The 19,857-nt window shown below is 48.8% G+C and overlaps 1 protein-coding gene across 2 annotated transcripts in view; it reads left to right on the top strand.

Annotated features, from left to right (window-relative positions):
• The window catches only part of SDHA (succinate dehydrogenase complex flavoprotein subunit A), a 29,062-nt gene extending 9,925 nt beyond the window's left edge, over window positions 1–19,137 (top strand). For both annotated transcript variants that reach the window (XM_051829792.3, XM_017339216.4), the window contains exons 6-15: window positions 59–207; window positions 2,790–2,914; window positions 5,951–6,119; window positions 8,196–8,391; window positions 9,089–9,260; window positions 12,201–12,319; window positions 15,557–15,668; window positions 15,770–15,900; window positions 17,095–17,208; window positions 18,678–19,137. In XM_051829792.3, coding sequence (XP_051685752.1) covers window positions 59–207; window positions 2,790–2,914; window positions 5,951–6,119; window positions 8,196–8,391; window positions 9,089–9,260; window positions 12,201–12,319; window positions 15,557–15,668; window positions 15,770–15,900; window positions 17,095–17,208; window positions 18,678–18,764 — 1,374 coding nt within the window. In that variant the 3' untranslated portion in view covers window positions 18,765–19,137. The remainder of the gene's footprint in view (window positions 1–58; window positions 208–2,789; window positions 2,915–5,950; window positions 6,120–8,195; window positions 8,392–9,088; window positions 9,261–12,200; window positions 12,320–15,556; window positions 15,669–15,769; window positions 15,901–17,094; window positions 17,209–18,677) is intronic.
• Window positions 19,138–19,857: the final 720 nt, after the last annotated feature.

Here is a 19,857-nt window from a genome sequence, read left to right as displayed (position 1 = left end):
TGGTTTCTCGCTTAATTAAATGTGATGTAGAATGCGAGATCTTTATTTTTTTTTTTAGTCTCTGCGATATGATACCAGCTATTTTGTGGAGTACTTTGCCTTGGATCTTCTGATGGAGAATGGGGAGTGTCGTGGTGTTATCGCGCTGTGCATAGAAGATGGGTCCATCCACCGCATACGAGCAAAGAACACTGTTGTTGCGACCGGGTAGAAATCTTTTTTTTTTTTTTTTTTTTTTAGATTTATTTATTTGAAAGAGTTACAGAGAGAGGTAGAGACAGAGAGAGAGGTCTTCCATCCGCTGGTTCACTCCCCAGATGGCCACAACAGCTGGAGCTGCGCCAGTCCGAATCCAGGAGCCAGGAGCTTCCTCTGGGTCTCCTACTTGGGCCTTCTACTGTTTTCCCAGGTCATAGCAGAGAGCTGGATCAGAAGTGGAACAGCCAGACTCAAGCCGGTGCCCATATGGGATGCCGGTGCTTCAGGCTAGGGCTTTAACGTACTGCTGGCACCAGGAATCTAGTTTTGATGGTTTATTGTATTTTTTTGTAAAATGGAGTTTCAGAGGTTCTCTGTCCTAATAAAAATAGGGTAATGATTGGTTGGCGCCACGGCTCAATAGACTAATCCTCCGCCTGCGGCGCTGGCACCCCGGGTTCTAGTCCCGGTTGGGGCGCCGGATTCTGTCCCGTCTGCTCATCTTCCAGTCCAGCTCTCTGCTGTGGCCCGGGAGTGCAGTGGAGGATGGCCCAAGTGCTTGGGCCCTGCACCCCATGGGAGACCAGGAGAAGCACCTGGCTCCTGGCTTTGGATCAGCGCGGTGTGCTGGCTGCATTGCGCCAGCCGTGGCGGCGATTAGGGGGTGAACCAATGGAAAAGGAAGACCTTTCTCTCTCTCTCTCTCTCTCTCTCTCTCACTGTCCACTCTGCCTGTCAAAAAAGGTAAATAAATAAATACATAAAATAGGGTAATGATAAGATAGCAGGTCAGTCATAGGTCTTGACTTATCTTGTGAGGTGATAACCTTGCCTGCCTTGGCTCCTCATCTGTGAAGGGGGACAGCTAGCACCTACCTTGGAGGTAGGTCCAGGGAGCACCCAGACATCCTCAGTAGATGGCAGAAGCTGCCGTCTGGTTGCAGCTGGAGGGTCCTTGATGATCATCCCACTTTCAGAGGAGAAAACTGAGGAGGGAAGAGTCATGTGACTTGTGCTGGTACAGCCTCTCCTGCAGTAGTGATCACTGATCCACACTGATTTCCAGGACATAGCAGTGCTGTGTGTTCACTTGATGAAAATGACGAAGTTTCACTTTATATATGGTCAGGCTGTTATTTAAAAACCATGTTAAACATGAGCAAGCTTCTGCATAGCCAGGTAGACATGAGCAGATGCAGAGTGGGAGAGGATATTTGCCAACATCAGTTGAGGGTCTAACCTCTGAGATACACTGGGAACCCACACACACACACACACACGAACCTGACAAGGGCCTCACTTCCAGGATACACTGGGAACTCGGGCTCAGATATGATGAGGGCCTGACATCCAGGATAACTCGGACAACTCAATAGAAAAACTGATTAAAAATGGGCAACGGACCTGAATAGACATGTGTCAAAAGAAGATACACACATGGCCAGCAGGTATAATGCAAATGAACATAAAAAACTGTATAGATTTCAAAAATTTTTTGCACGAAAGTAAACATATTTTCCATTTTCCTGCGGACTTTTTGAAGTACCTTCATATATGATCATCAAAAAATGCAAAGTTAAACTATAATGACATCGCTTCGCATCTGTTACAAGATGACAAGCCTTGACAAAGATGTAGAGAATGTAAATCAGTCCCGTTGTTAACGGAAACCAGTATGGAGGGTCCTCAAGTAGAGCTGCCTTGTGATCCAGCAGTCTCCCTACTGGGTAGATGTCTGAAAGAAGGGAAATCCACATGTCAGGGAGTTACATGTTCTCTGGTGTTTGCTGCAGTGGGGTCAGCCGACGTGTGTCTTCAGCAAATGAAATGTGTGGGTTCGGGTTAGGGTCAGGGTCAGGGTCAGGGTCATCAGCGAATGAAATGTGTGGGTGGGCAGTGGAATGCTTCAGCCAGGACAGGAAGGATGATGTTCGTGAAGTGAAAGGAGGCAGGTGAGAAAAACTAAGATTGATCTCAGCCACACGTGGGTCTGGAAAGATTCCTAAGAACAGAGCAGAGTGGGAGCTGCTGGGGCTGGAGGCGGAGCTGTGGATCAGGGTACAACTTTGAGTTCTGAGAGCAGACTGGAGATGGATGTGTACAGTGTGTGGTTGTAGCTAATGTGTTACAGGAATTTGCTGGGTCTTAAAGTGTCTGTACCACAAAACAAGGGTAATTGTAGGAGGTGATGGATGTGTTAATGAACGTGATTGGTAGTCATTTCACAATGCATACGCCAGACCATCGTGTTAGTCACATTGGGTATATATCATTGGTATTTGTTTAAACAGAATAACTGGGGGAAAAACAAATCATAACTTTTAGGATTTTTCACTGTGAAATTAGTATATGCTTATCAGATGAATTACTCAGACGGCACGAAGTACGAAACGAGGAAGCTGAATACCCTCTCTGTTCCCTGGCCTCCTGTCCACTGCAGGGGCGCTCTGGCCTTGTGGGGTGGGTATGTGCACACAGGCGTGGGTGTGCAGACAGTGCATAGAAGGTGGTGGCCCAGGAGCGTCTCTGTCCATTTGTGCTTCTGTGAGATAGGAGGTCTTGGTGTCCTGATGCCACTGTCTGGTTTCCAGAGGCTATGGGCGCACTTACTTCAGCTGCACGTCTGCCCACACCAGCACCGGTGATGGGACAGCCATGGTCACCAGGGCCGGCCTTCCTTGCCAGGACTTGGAGTTCGTCCAGTTCCACCCCACAGGTAGGATCTACATTTGTGTCTTGTAAGCACATGGAACCTACTCGGTGCTGCTCTGTAGCTGACGTGCTATCACGCTTCTAATGATCAGATTCCTTATGTCTCAGGTCCTAACTGGAATGTCATTTTCTCAAGATTTTCCCCTAACTCGTACAGGACAGTGGAAGTCACTGTCTTCCATATTCCAGGGGAGCCCTGGACCCTAGCTTGCGATCTTGCCCCAGGGTAAAGCAGGGATTGCTCAGTGTCCCTCTCTAGCTGTGTGGTCAGCTGCTTGGGGCAGGCACCAGGGTCTCAATCAGTGCTGTGACCCAGTGCTCAGCACACAGGAGGGCCTCAGTATGCCAGGTCTGACAAGTGGTGTGGACAGTCTCAGGTGATGGGGAAAGCCAGGATCCAGCTGTGACAGGTTCAACCCCTTGAATGACTGGGAAAGCTGGTTCTGGGGAGGTGACCTCACTTTGGGTCTCCATGGGATTCAGAGACTTTAACACAAGGGACAGCTAAAGTCCCAGGTTCAGGGGCTGTCACCTAGAAATGAACCCTGCCTGCCGGCTGTGAGGTGATTCCTCCTGGTTCCGGAGCTGCTCATCTGACCTCTGGATAAGGAGACTTGATTAGGACGCTAAAGACCAGTCTCACATCCCTCTTTTGCTAAATTCATCTTTAGAACTGTTTATAAAGACTGATTGATTGAAAGGCAGAGACAGGTGGATCTTTCATCCACTTGTTCACTCCCCAAATGCCTGCAACAGTGGATCCTGGGCCAGGCCAAAGACAGGAGCCAGGAACTCCACCCAGGTCTCCCATGTGGGTGGCAAGAACCCAAGGACTTGGGCCATCACCTGCTGCCTCCCAGGCACTTGAGTAGGAAGCTGGATTGGAAGCACGCAGGAGCTGGGACTGGCACCAAGCACTCTGTGCCACGGTCCCTGCCCCAGAGGCCCCATTTTCTCTGTGCCCTGTCAATGCCTTCTTTCTGATCCCTGGCAGGGATGAAAAATAAGAAATGTGGTTTTTTTGAATGTCTTTATCCAACCAAATATTTCTGAGTTTCTGAATTCCCTCAGTAATTTATAGTATTTAGAGCTCCATTTCTGTCATTCTTTTTTTTTTTTTTTTTTTTTTTTTTTTAAGGACTTTATTTGAGAGAGTTACAGAGAGGGAGAAAAAGAGAAGGGTCTTCCATAGCTGGTTCACTTCCCAAATGGACGCAACAGCTGGAACTCAGCCCAGCAGGAGCCAGGAGCTTCCTCTGGGTCTCCACACGGGTGCAGGGGCCCAAGCGTCTGCCACTGCTCTCCCAGGCCGTAAGCAGAGAGCTGAGTCAGAAGAGGCACCCACACGGGAGGCCAGTGCTGCTGGTGGACGCTCAGCCCACTATGCACAGTGCTGGCCCCTGCGCTCTATTTCTTGTGCTTCCTATGTATTTACTTTATTTATTGCTTATGTGAGGGAGAGAGAAGACTCTCATACACAAATTTGCTCTCCAGGGGCTGGGCTGGGCTGCGCAGGGCTGAAACTGGGAGCTGGGAACTCAGTGCAGGTCTCCCACATGTGTGGGAACCAAATAGTTGGACTTTCCACCTGCTCCCTTCCAGAGCACACTGTCGGCAGGTGAGCCACCAAAAAATGCCGTTGACACTGGGAAGAACAAAAGGCACATGAAATGCAAGAATCTGCCTTACCTTTAAAGCGTATAATTAATCCTTTTAGTCACTAATAAACATTTTAGATTTCAAATTACTTTTTAATGAATCTGTTGCTACAAGTTAAGAGCTTGACGTTCCTCATTTTTTATTCGCTTGGGACACAAGCTGCACCATGTGGCCCACATATGAGTCTGGGCTCTGCTCTTCCAGGCTGCTTGGTCTTGGATAAGTCGCTGACCTCCAAGAATGGGGGTGATATCACCTGGTGGCACAGTGAGATGAAAGTCAGTGTAAAGGAGCTAGAACTGTCTGGCAAGTACAGCAAGCAGTAACTCTACCAACAGTGATAATTTGTCCTTGTTGCTATTCAGGCACTTCAGATACAAATTCTCTAACCTGTTTATTCCTAAAGAAAGTAGTCACCAGAATTTCAAGGTGCAAAAAGAGGTTAAGAAATTAAAATCTGGGCCGGCTAATCCTCCACCTTGCGGCGCCGGCACACCGGGTTCTAGTCCCGGTTGGGGTGCCGGATTCTGTCCCGGTTGCCCCTCTTCCAGGCCAGCTCTCTGCTGTGGCCAAGGAGTGCAGTGGAGGATGGCCCAAGTGCTTGGGCCCTGCACCCCATGGGAGACCAGGATAAGTACCTGGCTCCTGCCATCGGATCAGCGCGGTGCGTCGGCCGCAGCACGCCGGTCGCGGTGGCCGTTGGAGGGTGAACCAACGGCAAAGGAAGACCTTTCTCTCTGTCTCTCTCTCTCTCACTGTCCACTCTGCCTGTCAAAAAAAAAAAAAAAAAAAAAAGGAAATTAAAATCTGAGACATTTAGCACATAATGCTTTGGAATCAGAGTCTTGGGAGAGCTTTCTCCTCACTGGGTCTTTGCATTTTGAGCTTTGGGTGGGTGGGTGTAATATTTTATGTGAAAAGTGGAGTGAGAGAGAGATGGATATTCCACCTACCAATTTACTCCCTAAATGCCAGCAACAGCCAGGGCTGGGCCAGGTTGAAGCCAGGTGCCAGGACCTCTATTCTGATTTCCCAGGTGAGTGGCAAAGGCCCAAGTACCCTGGTCACTTTCTGCTGCCTTCCCAGGTGCTAGAGCAGGAAGCTGGGTTGGAAGTGGAGCAGGTGGGACTAAAACTGGCGCTCTGGGATGCGGGCATCTCAAGCGTTGGCTTAACCTACCGACCTTTCAGCTTTGTTGGTGGCTTTTTGATAACCAGACTTCGTACTGTTCCTTAACTTTTCCTCTTTCTGATTCTGGATATAATTCCCTTTGAATGCCTTTTTTTTCTGTCCTCCTGAAAATGTCTTGGGAAAAAAATGTTATGCTTTTGAACTATAGACCTCACAATCCTTATGAACGTTCGTTTGTTTTGTTTTGCAGGCATATATGGTGCTGGTTGTCTCATTACAGAAGGGTGCCGTGGAGAGGGAGGCATTCTCATTAACAGTCAGGGCGAAAGGTTCATGGAGAGATACGCCCCTGTCGCGAAGGACCTGGCTTCCAGAGATGTGGTGTCTCGGTCAATGACCCTGGAGATCCGAGAAGGAAGGTGCGATTCACCTCCATAAACACCCGTGTGTGCAGGCAGGCGCCCTGCATGCCCACACACAAGTGTATACTGGACACGCACACCCATATACACTGCACACAGGTGTACACCTGCATGCACACTGTATAGACTCTGCAGACACATACCTGTATACACTGAGTACTCACACATCATGTACACACTGCATATTCACACAAGCACACCTGTATACACACTACAAAGCACACGTGCATAGCCATATACACCCTGTGCACAACCCCCCCACACACACCAGCATACACACTGATCATACTTGCACACCTGTGTACACACTGCATATCCACGCACGTGCAGTTGTGTATGCACCTAAATATACTATGCATATAAACACTGCATATACATGCCCCCAAAACATACTGCACACACAGACATAGTGTACATTTTTGTGTGGCCACGCACTCAACAGCATCTATATACACACCACGCACAGACTTTCACACTTGCACACATGCACATTGGTGTGTGGTGTTTTCCTAAAGACCTACATTTGGAAAATTTTAGCCAGGATATTGTAACGCTCTTACATCTGTGAGTGTGAATGTGTGATAGGCATTCAGTATGGAAGGCATGGGGCCATACCCAATCAGAAGTGAGTGCATGAGTCATAGGTGCTGTGTTGTGGTGTATTTAATACCCACAGGTTTTTTTTTTTTTTTTTTTTTTTTTAAAGTTATTTATTTATTTGAAAGAGTTACAGAGAGGCAAAGGGAGAGATGTCTTCCATATGCTGGTTCACTCCCCAGATGGCCGCAACGGCCGGAGCTGCGCCGATCCGAAGCTAGGAACTTCTTTGGGGTCTTCCATGTAGGTGCAGGGTCCGAGGACTTGGGCCATCTTGTACTGCTTTCCCAGGCCATAGCAGAGAGCTGGATGGGAAGTAGAGCAGCCGGGACTCGAGCCAGCGCCCATATGGGATGCCGGCACTGCAGACAGTGTTTTCACCCGCTAAGCCACAGCACTGATCCCCACAAGTGTTTTAATAACCTTTTGGGAGTGTTCGTTATCTGTCCTTCCATGAGAAAGAGAGGCTTCCAGTGCCTATTCCTTAATATAGTGGCGCTTTTTTTTTTAAAGATTGATTTATTTATCTGAAAGAGTTATACAGAGAGCAAAGGAGAAGCAGAGAGAGAGAGAGGTCTTCCATCTGCTGGTTCACTCCCCAATGGGCCGCAATGGCCGAAGCCAGGAGCCAGGAGTCTCTTCTGCTTCTCCCACGTGGGTGCAGGGGCCCAAAGACCCAGGCCATCTTCTGCTTTCCCAGGTCATATCAGAGAGCTGGATCCGGGAAGTGGAACAGCCAGACTCAAGCCGGCGCCCATATGGGATGCCAGCACTGCCCCCTAGTGGCACTTTTTAAACATCTGCTTGTATGCCCTTCAGAGGTTTTATATTTAAAAAATGAGAAGTTGAATTTTTGTGTGTGTGTGCTGGAGTATTTGGCACAAAGGGCTTTGTGACTCAGGTAGCAGGGAAATGCAGCAAATTGTGACGAAAGGGCTGGAGTTTGTAGTGAGTGCAGGAGTTCTTTCTGTTCATGGCCATTTCTTAGCACTTAGAATCCCCCTGGCACACAGCAGAAGCTGAGAAAAGATTGGATGTATGTGACGGTCCCGAGAAGTTTTTTAAGGTTTATTTATTTATTTGAATGTCAGAGTTACACAGAGAGAGAGGTAGAAACAGAGAGAGGTGTTCCATCTGATGGTTCACTCCCATTGGCCACAATGGCCAGAGCTGGGCTGATCCGAAGCCAGGAGCCAGGAGATTCTTCCGGGTCTCCCATGCAGGTGCAGGGGCCCAAGGACCTGGGCCATCTTCCACTGCTTTCCCAGGCAATAGCAGAGAGTTGGATCAGAAGTGGAGCAGCTGGGTCTTGAACCAGTGCCCATATGGGATGCCGGTGCTTTAGGCCAGGGTGTTAACCTGCTGCACTACAGCACCAGCCCCCTGAGAAGTTTTCTTCGAGATCATCGGTGTTGGGAATCCCATGCTACAGTGCTTTCTTTGCCTCGTGTCATGGTTTGTGCTTCGTTCCACCAGAGGCTGTGGCCCCGAGAAGGATCATGTCTACCTGCAGCTGCACCATCTGCCACCCGAGCAGCTGGCCACACGCCTGCCTGGCATTTCTGAGACGGCCATGATCTTCGCGGGTGTGGACGTCACCAAGGAGCCAATCCCTGTGCTCCCCACGGTGCACTATAACATGGGCGGCATTCCTACCAACTACAAGGGACAGGTGCTGACAGGGCCCACCTCAGAGCTGTCCCTTTAGATCCTAGAGGGAAAGATGTGTGTTCCTCAGACAGCCTGTGATTATTGACAGACTGCACTGACTGTGAGTTACTGTTAGTGCAAGGTGGACAAAGGCCTTGGTTCTACTCCAGTTTTTGCATTCACTCCTTAACAGCTTATTATTAATTTCTTAATCCCCTCTTAGTAAAAAAAAAAAAAAAAAGTCACAGATACGATATTTGCTGGTTTTTGCATTCTGTAATCACTTCTATTTTCATGATGGCCTTGGCAGTGAGGTGATCTTTAAATCCAAGAGTGGGTGTGGTTCATACGGAGTTTGTGGGTCTCTGATGGTCTCCTTGTCAGGCAGGGTGGTTGGGAATTGTCCTTGTCCTCTGACAGAAGGGGTGGGTGAGAGAGTGATACACTGCCGCCTATCCCCGCTGGATGCACTTCTACCTGCCCCACCCCCAGTCTAAGCAAGGGTTAGAGCTGGGGCAGAGTGCTTGGGTCAGGGGCAGTGGAGAGCCTCTGCAGAACGTGGATGCCACACTGGCCTTGCACCTGGTCAGCAGGAGTGTTCAGAGGCATAGGGAGAAAGCAGGCAGGGCCCCTCTGAGATAGGACAGGTTGGTCTCGACTTCCCTTTTCCAACCTAAAGCACAGATGCCGAGTCTGAAGGTGTGTTGTCTTCCATGCAGGTTCTGAGGCACGTGAATGGCCAGGATCAGATTGTGCCCGGCCTGTATGCCTGTGGGGAGGCTGCCTGTGCCTCGGTACACGGTGCCAACCGGCTCGGGGCAAACTCGCTGCTGGACTTGGTGGTCTTTGGCCGGGCCTGTGCCCTGAGCATTGCAGAGTCCTGCAGACCCGGTACGTGTTTTATTCCTGCAGCCAGGCTGTTTGGGGGAGAGTGGGTGGCGTCTGCATTTGCTGCTGGAGATGGGCTCAGTGATCATAGAAATGCAGTCTGGATTTCCCCAGCAGTAAGGAAACAAGCCCAGAGATTAACATTACCAGGCAGAGGCTGGGCTAGGGAGGTAAGTTTTTTTGTTTTGTTTTTGGCAAGTTCTTTTCTTTGTAGTCATGCAGAGGCCATCATTAGGAAATTGTGATTTTGAGGGGAAATGTTGCATGTATTACTTGGCTTTTTTAGGAAATATTTTAAGTAGTAGATGTAAGTGAATATAACTTCTTGATCCTTATGGAAACATGATATAAAGTGTTCTTAAAATATAATCCTGCTTAAGGGGGAAGGAATGACTGAACCGGTAAGGGGTTGGCCATGGCTGCTGCCCTCAGTGAAAGTACAGGTTTGTTGGTGTTTTCTTCTTGCATTCATTTCAAATAATGAATGGGAGAAAAATGCCTGTGCTGAACACATGAGTTCACTCCAGTACACCAAGCTCCAGTCACAGAGGACTCCCAGAGGTTCTGCACAGTGACTGCCTTGTCTCTTTGCTCAGAGCAGTAGTGTGAGGTGGACAAGGCAGAGTGGACATCCCTGTGGCAAGGATGGGGGGACCCCTGAGTCCTCACTGTACATTCCTCTGGTGTTAACTGTTTGTGTCAGAAAATGCTGTCCTCGTGGATAGGGGTGACAAGCAGAGCTAGCACGGGTAGCTAGTGGTCAGTGCGCCTCCTTGCTGTTAGCAGTTACGAAGATGCAGGTTACATTGTCAGCCGCTCCCTGGGTCTGGCCACGGCTCAAGTGGGTATCAGTCCTGACAGCAGAGGTGGTACTCCCCTTGTTTGCCAGCTCTGCACATTGTAGCCTTGAGCCCCAAGATGTGCTTCTCTCAGAGCAAAGCAGAGGGTTTGAAGCCAGGTCCTTTGAGGAGAAAGGGGAAGTTTTATTTTTTTAAAGATTTATTTATGTGAGAGGCATAGTTACAGAGGCAGAGAGAGAGGTTTTCCATCCGCTGGTTCACTCCCCAGATGGTCAGAACTGCACTGATCTGCAGCCAGGAGCTTCTTCTAGGTCTCCCATGTGGGTGCAAGGGCCCAAGACTTGGGCCATCTTCTGCTGCTTTCCCAGGCCACAGCAGAGAGCTAGATGGGAAGTGGAGCAGCCAGGACTCAAACTGGTGCCGATATGGGATGCCAGCACTGCAGGTGGCAGCTTTACCTACTATGCCACAAAAAGGAAAGTTTTATAAAAACACCTCACACTTCTGTATATATGGGATCAAGGGACACTTTTACAACTTCTTAAACTCAACCACAGGCCGGCACCGCGGCTCAATAGGCTAATCCTCTGCCTGCAGCGCCGGCACACTGGGTTCTAGTCCCGGTAGGGGCGCCGGATTCTGTACCGGTTGCTCCTCTTCCAGTCCAGCTCTTTGCTGTGGCCCGGGAGTGCAGTGGAGAATGGCCCAAGTCCTGCACCCGCATGGGAGACCAGGAAAAGCTCCTGGCTCCTGGCTTCGGATCAGCACGGTGCGCCAGCTGCAGCGCACCAGCCGCAGTGGCCATTGGAGTGTGAACCAACGGTAAAGGAAAACCTTTCTCCCTGTCTCTCTCTCTCTCACTGTTTACTCTGCCTGTCAAAAACAAAACAAAACAAAACTCAGCCACAGAAATAGCACCTTTGTAGTGTGCAGGGAACCGGGCTGCACGTGGGCTTCTGTGAAAGGGCCTCTTTGTGGACTTCCGCCTGGCAGAACCTGCAAACCCCTATGCTAGGGACTGGTGTGTGGCATAGCAGGGTAAGCCGCCTGCAATGCTGGCATTCCCACATGGGCACCAGTTTGAGACCCAACTGCTCCACTTCCAGTCAAGCTCCCTGCTGATGCACCTGGGAAAGCAGCGGAAGATGGCCTAAGTGTTTGGACCCTGATCCCACGTGGGAGACTCAGCTTGCTCCTGGCTTCAGCCAGGCCCAGCTCCAGCCGTTGCGGCCATTTGGGGTTGGTCTCTCTCCCTCTCTCTTCTCTGTGTAACTCTGACTTTCAAATAAATTAAAAAAAAAAAAAACTACACTAAAAATGGCAAATTCTATTTTGTCTTCACTGATGATAGAACAGGGAAAATGTACCATTATATCCCCCCAAGTAGGAACTTTTTAAGGCTTAAAAGACTTCAGACCTATTTGTATCCTGATTGTGGTGGTAGTTACATGATTCTGTGCAAGTATGAAAATTTGTGAGGCTGTGCAACAGAAGGAAATTTCACTGAATGACAACTTTCTAAAACATTAAAAACAAAAGGAAAAGAAACAGCAGCTTCCAGGAAGCACTCGGGTGGAGCACAGGAGAGTCGGGGCCCCGGCCCCGGCTAGAGGAGCTGACGGCAGCACAGGGCTTTTAAAATACATCCTCAAGGATAACGCTTTTCTTCAGAGCATTATGTCCAGAGAGGGAAGAGCTGCAGATCTTGCAAATCCGAGTCTGAGAGGCAGGGTTGGCCAGTGATGATTGCACTGGCGTCCTGGCCCATGTGCCTGAGAACAGCAGGTATGCTTGGCCCTGGGTTATCAGTACGGCTCATGAGACCTGCCTTCTGGAAGCTGTCTTTTTCTTTTCTTTTTTTTTTTTTTTAATAAAGTAACAGGTTAAAGATGTATTTTCATAAATCTAATTTTAGAGATGTTTTCTATGTTGTTCAATCAGAGGTTACCTATGGGGTGCAAGAAATGTCTTGATGTTCTCTATGTTCTTTAAGACTGGCCCCAGGTCAGTGGGTGGTTCCATCTGTGTTTTCTGAATTCCCAAATGGCTGTGATACACATTGCTGTGTCGTTCAGAATCCATCCAGTTTTTCCTAAGGTTTTCAAAAGTTAAATTCTGGCCTTTTTTTCTTTCTTTCTTTTAGGAGATAAAGTCCCCCCGATTAAACCAAATGCAGGGGAAGAGTCTGTTATGAATCTTGACAAGTTGAGATTTGCTGATGGGAGCATCAGGACGTCGGAGCTGCGCCTCAGCATGCAGAAGGTAAGAACAGGCGCCGGCCAGTGCGGCTGTGCCGCAGCCTGGTGTCAGGGTGTGCAGCAGTGGCTCAGGCTCCTTGCTTGGTCAGTGGAGAGTCCAGCAGAGTTCCCAGGAAAGTCTGGTCTTCCACATAGGAGGCTGGAGGTCAGCAGTCCAGGACAAGAACAGCCACTGAGCAGATAGGGGACTTGTCCACCCCGGGTGTGTGTCTGGCCCTGTGGTGTCACAGCCAGAAGAGAGACGTAGACGTCAACAGGAGCTCAGTCTCCAGCTGGTGGCCACCTTTTAGCAGCTACCTGACAGTCCACCCAGCACGCTTGCTTATATCTCCTTCCCAGGAACTACTTGGACCTCCCCCACCCAGCTTCCAGTAACTCTGGAAGCATCTTTGAACTGGGGCCGTCGCTGCCGGTCAAATCAGTGGTCAGTGGGCACTGACCTCTCAGTGCTGGACAGTTTCTGGTGGTGGAAGTGTCTTTGTTGTCCAGCATGGTAGCCACCAGGCAGTGGTCAATGGGCACCGACCCTTGGTGCTGGACAGTTTCTGGTGGTGGAAGTGTCTGTTGTCCAGCATGGTAGCCACCAGGCAGGATTTGAAATGTCATTGTAAGAAGCTGAATTTTGATTTTCTTGCATGTCAGTTCTAACAGAAGTAGCTACATGTAGCCAGTGGCTCTGCCGTGTGTAACAGAATCAGATCAAGATGTTGTATAAAGCGGGAGGCAATACAGGAGAAAAATCAGATTCTTCTGAGACAGGGAGTCCTGGTCACGAATGAGCCCTTGTCTACTTGAGATCATTTGCAAGAATTTCTGCAAGTGAGTGCTTTCCGCAAAGCCTCTCCTCTCACCCTGTTGTGAAGGGGGTCCAGTGGCACATGCACACAGGCCCCAGCAGAAAGGGTTGGGTACTGCCCTGTCCTCAGAGGTCTGTGTCTTCTGTCTCCCCTGGAGGTAGGCTTCAGGGAAGCTATAGGGAGTGGTGCAAACAGCATGACTGAAGGCACAGAGGGCGGTGAACCAGGGTTTTTGCCGAGGCCAGTGAGGACAGATGTGGCCACTGTATTGGGTGATCAGGGCCTGAGTCAGGGTGGGAAGCAGCACATCCCTGAGGTGTTTGCAGTGGAAACCCTGGAGGCGTTCCCAGCAGCAAGGGGCCCTGTCCCTTCTGTGCGGCTCAGTGCTGCAGACCACAGCTCCTGCGCTCATGGTGTACATGTTCAGTGGCAGAGGAATTTTTTTTTTTTTTTTTTTTTTTTTTTTTTGCTGACTCCAACTAATCCCATGAGACTCATAGATACACATTGAAAAGGAAGAGAGCTGGTGCCGCAGCTCACTAGGCTAATCCTCCGCCTTGCGGCGCCGGCACACCAGGTTCTATTTCCAGTTGGGGCGCCGGATTCTGTCCCGGTTGCCCCTCTTCCAGGCCAGCTCTCTGCTGTGGCCAGGGAGTGCAGTGGAGGATGGCCCAAGTCCTTGGGCCCTGCACCCCATGGGAAACCAGGAGAAGCACCTGGCTCCTGCCATCGGATCAGCGCAGTGCGCCAGCCGCAGCGGCCATTGGAGGGTGAACCAACGGCAAAAGGAAGACCTTTCTCTCTGTCTCTCTCTCTCACTGTCCACTCTGCCTGTCAAAAAATAAAAATAAAAAATAAAAAAAAAAAAAGAAAAGGAAGAGAGTAGCCATTATTTACAGATATGTTGAGTAAGATTCCTGAGAGAATACACTGAAAGCAGCAATAATACAAGAGCATGGGCAGGTGTCTGGGTAAAAGACTCAAAAATATCAGTTGCTTTCTAGTGTGAACTGTTCACGGTCAGCAGTCACGTTACCCTTGGCACACCCTACCCAGAAATGGAAGGAAGGCATATGGAAAACCATGTGACTACTGAAGAAAATGAAAGTGTTTAATAATTATAAATTCTAAGAGAATTTTTTTTATTTTTCCTGAAAAATCATTGATGATGTGCATTACAGTTGCACAGTTATGTATCAGTCTAAGGAAAGTTAAATGTCTCTCGATTAAATTATAAAGCTATATTAGGGGTGAACATTTAACCTAGTGGTTAGGTGTCTGTCCCATATCAGAGTGCCTAGTTTGAATTCCCAACTCCCTGGGAGGTAGCCATTGATGGTTCAAGTAGTTGGGTTCCTGCTATCTACATGGGAGGCTTGGATTGAGTTTCCAGCTCTCAGCTTTGACCTAGCCCTGGTATAGCCCCAGCCATTGTGATCTCTTGGGGAGTAAACCAGTGGATGGGAGTTTCTCTATCTCTCTCTCTATCTCTCTCTATCCCTCTGCCTCTTGAATACATTTTTTTTTTTTAAGATTTTATTTTTATTTGAGAAGTAGAGTTACAGACAATGAGAGTGGTCTTCCATCCACTGGTTCACTTCCCAAATGGCCACAATGGTGGGAGCTGGGCCAATCTGAAGCCAGGAGCCAGGATCTTCTAGGTCTCCCACACAGGTGCAGGGGCCCAAGTGCTTGGGCCATCTTCCACTGCTTTTCCAGGCCATAGCAGAGAACTGGATCAGAAGAGGAGCAACAGGGACTAAAACCGGCGGCACCCATATGGGATTGTGGCCATGCAGGCAGAGGATTAACCTCCAGTGCCACAGCACTGGCCCTAATACATTTTATTTTAACATTTATTTATTTACTTGAAAGTCAGAATTACAGAGAGGAAGAGAGAGAGAGACAGAGAGGTCTTCCTTCCGTTGGTTCACTCCCCAATTGGCTGCAACAGCCCGAGCTGAGCCGATCTGAAGCCAGGAGCTGGGAGCTTCTTCTGGGTCTCCCATGTGGGTGCAGGGGCCCAAGGATTTGGGCCACCTCCCAGGTCACAGAGAGCTGGATCGGAAGTGGAGCATCGGGGACACAAACTGGCACCCATATGGGATGCCGGCACTTGAGGCTGCGGCTTTACCTGCTGTGCCACAGTGCCAGCCCCCCAATACATTTTTTAAAAGCTGTAGTAAGAGAAAGAGGAGGAGTCAGGAATATACCTGTTGGCGTGCTGAGGTGTGGCATGGGATGAAGGGGATTTTCAGAGGAAGGCACAAGGAAAAATCATTCCATTAGGGTTGCCTGTCCATCTGATAGGAAGCAGTTGGATCACAGCAAACCTAAAATACCTCCAGGTAGTTTTTTTTCTGAATTAAATTCAGAAAAAAGGCAGGACTAAAGGTACAGTGGTTCTCTACAGCCTCTTCTCCCGGTCTTGTCTCGTGTTACAGTCTATGCAGAGTCATGCTGCAGTGTTCCGTGTTGGGAGCGTGTTGCAGGAAGGCTGTGAGAAGATCAGCCAGCTCTACGGAGACCTGAAGCACCTGAAGACGTTTGACAGGGGTGAGTGTCTGCAGCTCCACGCGTGTGGTTGGGGCGCTGCCTTCCGCAGGGTGGGCCTGTGCTTCCCATTTAGCACTGACTTGGGTTGTGCATGTCCCCAGGGATGGTCTGGAATACAGACTTGGTGGAGACCCTGGAGCTGCAAAATCTGATGCTGTGTGCGCTGCAGACCATCTACGGAGCTGAGGCTCGGAAGGAGTCTCGGGGTGCCCACGCCAGGGAGGATTACAAGGTGTGCTTCGGGGCGTGCTCACATGGGCTGCTTATTTACTCCATTCCCCTGCATTTTCTCTACGTTTGGCAGAAGTCAATCAAGAAAACGACCTTTTTTTCTGGTAGCTCTCATACTTTTTTTTTTTTTTTTTTTTTTTTACGGTTTTCAGCACCAGTGTGGCGCCTTCTTGCTTTAGATCAGCGCCTCCTGCTGCTGGTGCTGGCCAGTTCTGTTGGCACAGCATGCCTGGCTCTCACCAGGGCCAGAGCTAGGTGCAGACAGTTTGCTGACTTCCAGAAGGTCAGTCACCGTTTCAGGCCTGGGCTGTGATCTGGGAAGGGCCTGCAGGTGCTGACACAGGTGGCTGTGCACAGAAGAGGGTGCTTCAGCACGCGACAGCAACAAGCGTGGCAAGGGAGTAAACCACCTCAACGAAAGGACCACAAAGATTCCTGCCTCAGGAGATGGGCAGATTGCGCTCCAGAGTGTGGGGCTTGCTCTGGGAAACCAGCAGAGCAGGAGAAACTGGCCGCGCATTCACTGTGGAGCGTCACTGTTCACCTCCCAGGCGTCAGGCTGAGCTGGGTTTGCCTGTGCCCATTGGGAGGAGAGAGTCTATGCTGTGGGACTGAGGCCTCCCCAGGTTGGCCTCTGATGGGGGTGAGGTGAGCTAGGTTTTGTTGTGTTCACTTGCAGCTTGGCAGACAGAACCTGCATCCCCTAGGAGTGCTTAGCCCATGGCCGCTCACTCAGAAACTAGGAGCTGCAAGGCAGCCGCGCCCCACCCAGCAGGAACAGCCAAGGGTTTAGCGCTTTCTGTTTTATCGGAAGAGGCTCTCATATGTCGTACCAGTAATGTGCCCCAGGTTTTCCTTAAGAGCATGCAGCTTCTACTTTAGAGTTTTTGAAAATTTTAACGTGATTGCTGAAACATTTACATTAAAAAGGCAGAAAGAAAAAGAAAGTTGAGGCAAACGCTCAGAGTATGGAGCAGAAGAGACAAGGGATGTCTGATTCCAGTGTCCACCTGCTAGGAGCTGCAAAGATGCTGTGCAAAACTGGGTCCTCCTGAACTCACACTGTGGCAGCACAGCCAGCAGCTTCCACCAAGTCCATGGTGCCAGCCTCACAGACGGAGGTGCTTGCGCACCATCATCATGTTTGCCGTGTTTCCTGACGGTGTTGCTCTGTCATGTGGCTTTTCTGGCTCAGGTGCGGATCGATGAGTACGATTACTCCAAGCCTATTCAAGGGCAGCAGAAGAAGCCGTTTGGGGAGCACTGGAGGAAGCACACCCTTTCTTACGTTGATGTCAAGACTGGGAAGGTACGTGGGGGCGTGCTCTGCACCAGGTGTGAGGCACCATGGAGGACACGGCCTGGGAGCAGATCCAGCCCATGGGGCCGCTTCAGAGGAGCCTCGGCCTGTGTGGCATGGACCCGATGCAGGGCGTGGGGTGGGAGCAAGTGTCCTGCACCTGGTGGCAGGGAAGGAGATGGTGATTCTGCAGTCCAGTAGGGAGCCCAGGTCTTTGGGGCAAGGCCACAGCCACTCCCAGAAGCTCGTCTGGTAGAGAGGGAGCCATTGGCTGGACCACGTAGAAGCAGCCGTAGCGTGCCCGGGGCTCGCAGCAAGCAGAGGCGGCCAGCGAGGGTCCCAGCAGACTCAGTCTCATCCCCCTCAAGAATTATTCAGCCGTTTGGCACCTCTGCTGGTCACTGAGGCCCAGAAATAATTAAGGTACATCTTTTTATTTTTTTTAAGATTTATTTATTTTATATTTGAAAGTTACAGAGAGAGGGAGGGAGAGACAGAGATGTTCTGTCCACTGGTTCACTCCCCAAAATGGCCACAACATCTGGGGGTGGACCAGGCCAGAGCTAGGAAGTTCTTCCATGTCTCCCACATGTGTGCAAGGGCCCAAGTACTTGAGCCACCTTACAGTGCTTTCCCAGGCACATTAGCAGGGAGTTGGATCAGAAGTGGAGCAGTCAGAATTCAAATGAGTGCCCATATGGGATGCTGACACTGCAGATGGTGGCTTAACCTTCATGCCACTGCGCCAACCCCAAGATACAACATTTTTGCCCTTAACGCTTTCGCAGCTTGTAAGAGATCACCTTATAAGCATTTGTCTGGGTCTCTGTGAATCAAGTAGAGCTCTGTCCTTGTCATTTGCATGGGGTGCCCAGTAGGTCTTTAATTCAGTCATGTTTAGAATTTATTTCAAAATTTATTTCTGATATCAGATAAAAGCCTGACTTGTTTCTCTCAGCACAAGTCTATTTTTAATAATACTTTCTGGTTTTTATTATTAGAAAATAAATATTCACTTTTAAAAGTATAGAAAGAATAAAATACACATGAGCCTATCAATAACCCATTATTTTAAAATGTTTCCTTCAAGCCTTATGTATATATACATACTATTTCCTATGTTTATGTATAAATACTTTCTTTCAAGGAGAAAAAACAAAGTACATAGTGTAAACATAGGATGACAGTGTGATGTGTACAGGTTTTCACCTACTTTTTGTGATATGATTATTTTCATAAAGCATTAAGAGTCTGGTACATTGCTCTAATCTACTGTACTGATTTATCATAACTTACATAGTCAGTGCTCTATTGCACATATAGATCATTTGCCAGTTACCATAAAATTTTCTAGTGGATAGCTTTTTCTTTACATTTCCATGCCTGTAATCTATTTTTAGAGTTAAATTTTCTCTAAAGCAACATAAGATATGGCTATTTGTCTATCATGCTCTCTTACACCAGCTTTTCTTCTTCAGGTCACTCTGGAGTACAGACCTGTAATTGACAAAACCTTGAACGAAGCTGACTGCGCCACAGTGCCCCCTGCCATCCGCTCCTACTGAGGAGACCCACAGGCTACAGAAGCAGCGTTTGTGATTATGTACAATAGCCCCTGCGTGTGTCCATGTCATCTCAATAGCACCAGGCAGTGCTTGCCTGTCCCTTTGCTTCCTTCTTGTGAAACTGTACAGCTGGGCACATCCATTTAAAATACTGTTCCACTTGCCTCAGGCATGTTTGTTGCCCTAAAATAGTAAATGCAGTTGTCTTTTTATTCTGTTAAATTCTAGAAATTCTGTTGTACTTTAAGTAAAAATGAATTTTGATGCCTGACAGCAGATGAAGAAAACTAACATTTCCCCATTGTTCTTGGCCAATGGTTTAATAGATGAACCTGTGTCATAAAGTATTGAAATAACCAAATGTGAAACAAAACTGCATTTCTTTATATATCTGGCTCAACTTTTATTATTTTTTATAAGATTTGTTTATGTATTTGAAAGTCAACAGAGAGGAGGAGAGAGAACGAGACCATCCATCTGCTGGTTCACTCCCCACATGGCTGGGTCAGGCCAAAGCCACGAGCCAGGAGGCTCTTCCAGGTCTTCCACGTGAGTAGCAGGGATTCAGAACACTTGAGCCATCTTCTGCAGCTTTTCCCAGGCCATCAGCAGGGAGCTGGATCAGAAGTGGAGCAGCTGGGACATGAACCAGCATCCATATGGAATCTGGCATTGTAGGGAGTGGCTTAACCCGCTAGGCCACAATGCCAGCCCCAGAGCTGGCTTGCTTTAAACTATGAATCTATTTTTTTCAAAAATCATCACTAGGAACTATTACAAATTTGTTCCTTAAAGTAACTTTTTGGTAGAAACACTTTACTCAGCAAACAAGGCAGCAACATGCTTTGCTTTTTGCTTTTTAAAAAAAAATTTTTTAAGATTTATTTACTTATTTATTTTACTTATTTATTTTAAAGGCAAAGCTTCAGAGAGGCAGAGAGAGAGAAGTCTTCCATCCGCCAGTTCACTCCCCTAACAGCTACATAGCCAGAGCTGGGCCTATTTGGAGCCAGGAGCTTCTTCTGGGTCTCCCACACAGGTGCAGGGGCCCAGGGACCTGGAGCATCTCCCGCTGTTTTCCCAGGCCATAGCA

Source organism: Oryctolagus cuniculus, chromosome 14 (assembly GCF_051225735.1).
Source record: "Oryctolagus cuniculus isolate XC-2025 breed Fujian yellow rabbit chromosome 14, ASM5122573v1, whole genome shotgun sequence".
Classification (NCBI taxonomy): Eukaryota; Metazoa; Chordata; class Mammalia; order Lagomorpha; family Leporidae; genus Oryctolagus; species Oryctolagus cuniculus.
This window is presented reverse-complemented; position numbering and strand designations above follow the sequence as displayed.